Genomic DNA, 4,849 nt, shown 5'->3' with positions numbered 1-4,849 from the left:
TTGTTGCTGCCTTCGTGGTTGGAAACACGCGATTCTAACAGCAGCTCACAGAGGCACCTGTGGTGTGTTTGCCAGCAGGGTGTACTGACACACTCTGAAGGGCCCTGGCACTGAAGCCATTGGATTGCAGTCTTTGGGCAGGTATCCCAGAAGAGGGAATTCAGAGTTTCTACAGCCCAGCAGTGCAATCCTGTTTGTTTATGTGCATGAGCAGCAGGGCTGACAGCGGAGCCCCAGGACTGCCTGTGGAGCGGTGGTCTTGGGAGACCTGTACCATGGAAAAGCATGCACCTGTAGTGTCCAGAGTTCTGCAGCTGTGGGGTGGGGAAACTCAGATTTTGCTGATGCACTTGTGGTGGATAGGCTCGCGTTCCCCCTAGTGGCACACAGGAGCACCAGCAGTGAGTTTGCTAGTGCAGGCACACTGAAGCACTCTGAAGGGCCCTGGCATGCTTTGGGCAGGTATCCAGGATGGGTGAATTCCGAATTTCTACTGCCCAGGGTAGTGCATCCCTATTGCTCCAAGATTGGACCCAGCAGAGGCTCACCAGGGCTTCCCCAAAGTGCCCTGTGGATAGATGGGCTGAGGGGCAGTGAGCAACTGTGCTGGTGCAGTTCACAGGCCCAGTTCCCCTGCTCTGAGTTCTGAGGCACTCTGTGGGGCCCTGGCACTTAAGTTGTACAGCTGGGTGTGTGGGGGCAGTTATTTGGGCAGAGGGAATTCAGAATTTCTACTGGGTGGCAGTGAGCCTGTGTCTGTACAAAACCAAACCCAGCTTAGTCTCCTGGTTACTCCTAAGAGAAGTCTATAGTGTGGTGTGCCTTGGAGACCTGTGTGCACTGGAGATGTGCAAACTTTCATGCAGACAATGTTGGAGGTCTGCTGCTGGGGAGGGGGAGGCTACACTTACTGCTGCTGGAGGCACCTGGCTCCTTTGGCGCAGAGTCCCAGAGTCTGAGGGTGTGGCTGCAGGAGTTTTTCTGGAGGGGCTGCTGGTCATGCGCAGTGTCCAAGGCCTGTCTGGGTGGTGGTGCTGCTGAGTTCCTAGAAGAGGCCACTCTCTCCTTTAAGATGGCCTGGGGTCCTTGCCCAGGTCTGGGAGTGCCACAGTGGTGGTAGTCTCTCCATGTCCCAGAGAGCCTGGTCTGTCAGCCTCTGCTGCTCCTGCGGGATTTAACTGTCCCTCACTCACTCACACACCACACATCCGCACACTCTCCATTCATCCCCTCACTCACTCACTTCCTATCCCTCATCTCAGTCCTGTCAGCCACCATCTTTCCAGTCTAAACTTAATTTTTTGAATAGCTTTCTTATCTGAAATTCTGTGCTTATCTCTTTAAGGTGATTCGGGATGTGATAAATGTGCACATGGAAGAACTCAGTAATAATTGGCAAGAAGAGCAGGAAAAAGCAGAGGATGATGCTGAAAAGTATGTCATTGTGTTTATTGGTGAAAATATTCTCTTTTTAAACTCTTATAATCATTTAAGTTTTAGTATTTCCAAGGGCATCAGTAGCACACTAGAATTCATCAGAGCACTTACTGTTTCTCATCTTTCCTCAGCATTATTACACCGGAGCTGTAAAACATGTTATAAAAACGGTGTCTCTTTGCCCTCTTATGTGACTTGTAAGATTTCACATACTTATTAGATCCTGTATCGTTGGTCTGATGCAGAACATTACTTTAGGCTGGTGCACACTGGAGACCAGTGAGGAAAGCGAACTGATGGGTGGCCCTGTCCGTTTCAGGAGAGAAGAAAGGCGATCAGCTTCAGTAGGTTCCCGGCAGTCTGGTGGAAGCTATTTGGATGCTGAGTGTTCGCGGCATAGAAGGGATTGGAGTCGGAGCCCACATAAACGAAAAAGAAATAAAGATAAAGATAAAAATTGGGACTCAAGGAGGAGGAAAGAGAGGTAAGTCTAACTTTGTATCGTCCAACAGTGAATTGTTTACCTTAAGGTAGAGTTTCTTAAGTCATGTGTAGGTAGAGAGTTAATCCTGTTAAAAAGGTGTTTGCTTTTTCCCTGCTTCTTCCTTCCTCCCTTCAACTGTCCCTCTCTCTTTTTTTGTTTTCTTCCTTTGCTAATTCCTAAGGTGTAGGGTGTATAGTGTCGATGAGAAGATCCAAACTTTAATAGCAGTCAATTTTGTCCTGTTAATGTCCCTGATAAAATTTTGATAGCTGAGAGATATGAACCAATGCCGAAGTAATAAATTAAAAGCAGTTGAGGTCCATCCTATATTTCAGCTGCTTACTGGGCATCTTCCTAGATCCCATGTTCAGTGGGGCTTTACCTGAAGCCATCTTCTTCTCAGCCTGTTCCTCTCTCCCAGCATTCCCTATCCTGGTTAATGAATGACCCTCCTTTGTTCATCTGAGCCAGAAATCAAGGAGTCGTGTTAGATACTCCTTTCTTATTCCTTACTATCCAGTCTTAATTGCTGTCAGTTCTACCTGAAGACCTCATTTATCCCTCCTCTTCCTCTGTCATGATTGCTGTCCATCTGGAAAAGGATGGTTGTTTTCCTAATTGCTCTACCTGTCTAGAAGTTTGTCCCTTACAGATTCATCTCTACCCTGCTGCCAGAGTGAACTTTCACCTCTTACAGCTCTTCAGTGACAAAATTCATATTCCTTAGAATGGCTCTCAAGTCTCCAGGATCAGGGCCTCTGCCTACCTATCCTTGTATTTTGCCACTACCCATGAAATAGGTAGCTAGTGCTTTAGCCAGCCCGAATTGCTAGTTTCTCATCCACACTGTGCTACATTTCTACCTTGCCATGTCTTGTTCTGCTGCCTAAGGCCTGCTTGGTAAACTCTTCATCTTTTAAGACCCAGCTTAGTCATTCCCATGAAGCTGATCTTTTCCATTTTGTTCCCTGTCTACCTGGCACATGCTTAATCATTACTCTCCTTACTAGGCTGTGAGCTCTGTTAGGGCAGGACCATGCCTTATGAAGGATTTATGTGCACAGTGCTTGTCTGATAATGGGCTCGCAAATGATGCCTTCTCTCTCCAGGGCCGCTGGTGATCAGGAAGTTGTAAGGCTTATTGGTTTAATAATTTTACTTATTTTACTATCATTCAGTTCAAAAATTTAAAGCTAGCTATGATTTAGTCATTCTCTTACAAAATTGAAATATTTGCTTAGTAATCCCTTTTGATTCATATAATGAATGATATTTTATAGTAAGTTTATACAAATTAACTCTTGATTAGTTATCAGAAATCATGCTGTTTAACTTCCTGATTTATTAGTGCTTTTCCCACTTAAGTAAATTTTGATATGTCTGATCAATCCCTATTGACTTAAATTCATTAGAAAGCCTCAAAATTTAAACATGACTAACTTTCTTTTAAAGAAGATAGAGTATTAGGAGAAATGTTTCTCAATAGGCAAATCTTTGACATTCTCCCTGAGATAGAATGAGTTGAGCCAGGAGCCAGGATAAAGACGTCAGACAGTTTCTGATTTCTCCTCTGACTTTAGTATTCTACCTGAAATGAATTCTCTGATCATCAGCCATGTACATATATTCAAAGTTAATTTTAAAGTGGAGATCCAAAGTGTAGCTTTTAGAAAATTCATTTTGTTTATCCCCATCTCAATTTTGTCCCTTAGATTTAATGATGTGGTTTCCATATTTCCTCTTAAAAAAATCAGTTTTCAGTTCTAAATGCATATTTTAATTTGTCCTGGTCTGTATCTGATTTATGGATTATTATTTTAAAGCTCTTCTATTAAATTGTCCATCATTTATGATAGTTTTATTTTTACCCCTTTCATTTCAGAGATGGGGAAATATATCATAGTCATAAAAGAAGAAAGCAAAAAGTATAAATGAAGTATTCATGCATGTGTTAATTATGCTGATGCCAAGATAACCAATGTGCTGATGTTTTCATTGTAATTGCTTTGAATAGGGGAAAATGTTTATATGACCTGTTTAGTGCTCAGGTCACTATTTTTCAGTAAGTGCTTATGTCTCAAACCATGAGTACACTGTTATGCCCTATAACTTTGTTTTCCATATATTTTAATAGATGACTGCTTCTTGTTACTAATTTTGTTTTTTTTTCTTTTTTGATTATTTATGTATCAGAAAATTCTTCAAATCAGTACTTAAATTATAAAAATAATACATGAATGCATTCTCATTGTAAAACGTTGAACCTTTCAGAATACCATCTCCCATTCCTATGGCCACCCAGTGGTAACTGCTATTTAACACTACACTGGTGAGCTGTAATAGAGAAAAGCAACCTAAATATCTGTCAGGAGGGGAAAGGTCTGGCTAAATAAAATGCACTATAGTCATATAATAGATTATTTATATCAGATTTTAAAAATAAACTTTATTTATATGAATATGGATACATTTCAGAAACATAATGTTAAGTGACAACAGCAAATTGCTGAAAGATGTATACAGTACTGTACATTTTCAGTGGTTATATATGTATGTAAATATATTCTTAAAGGTTCAGAAGAACCCATATCACACTGCCAGGAGTGATGATTTGGGGGAGACCGTATAAATGGGAGAGATAATGGGTGGCAGTGAAGATTGGGAGGGTGGTCAACAGAAACATTAGCTTTATCCATAATACATTAATTTCTTAAAAATAAGGTATTCAACCCGGCCAGTGTGGCGCATTCATATAATGGACCAAGAGGTCATGGTTTAATTGCTGGTCAGGGCACATGCACCAATAGGGGGTATGCAAGAGGCAGCCAATCAATGTTTTTATCTCTCTTCCCCTTCTCTCTCTGAAATCAATAAAAGCATATTTTTTAAAAGTGAAAAAAATAAGGTATTCATATTTTAATTAAAAAT

General features: G+C 41.5%; 1 protein-coding gene across 1 annotated transcript; it reads left to right on the top strand.

Moving 5' to 3' along the window:
* The first annotated feature begins 1,306 nt into the window (after window positions 1-1,306).
* Window positions 1,307-4,440, top strand: LOC132225748 (U11/U12 small nuclear ribonucleoprotein 48 kDa protein-like). The gene is made up of 3 exons (XM_059680728.1): window positions 1,307-1,434; window positions 1,757-1,921; window positions 3,804-4,440. The coding sequence occupies exons 1-3, from the start codon at window positions 1,373-1,375 to the stop codon at window positions 3,850-3,852; spliced, it is 276 nt and encodes a 91-aa protein (XP_059536711.1). The 5' UTR covers window positions 1,307-1,372; the 3' UTR covers window positions 3,853-4,440.
* The last annotated feature ends 409 nt before the right edge of the window (window positions 4,441-4,849 follow it).

Source organism: Myotis daubentonii, unplaced genomic scaffold (assembly GCF_963259705.1).
Source record: "Myotis daubentonii unplaced genomic scaffold, mMyoDau2.1 SCAFFOLD_123, whole genome shotgun sequence".
NCBI lineage: Eukaryota > Metazoa > Chordata > Mammalia > Chiroptera > Vespertilionidae > Myotis > Myotis daubentonii.
The sequence above is the reverse complement of the archived record's forward strand: the minus strand, read 5'-3'. Positions and strand labels throughout refer to the sequence as shown.

Excerpts from the sequence above, each read along its gene's own strand:
- LOC132225748 (XM_059680728.1), top strand. The coding sequence starts at position 1,373 with ATGGAAGAACTCAGTAATAATTGGCAAGAAGAGCAGGAAAAAGCAGAG. Across the intron at positions 1,435-1,756 it reads GCAGAGGATGATGCTGAAAA|GAGAGAAGAAAGGCGATCAG; the intron begins GTATGTCATTGT and ends TGTCCGTTTCAG. Across the intron at positions 1,922-3,803 it reads TCAAGGAGGAGGAAAGAGAG|AGATGGGGAAATATATCATA; the intron begins GTAAGTCTAACT and ends CTTTCATTTCAG.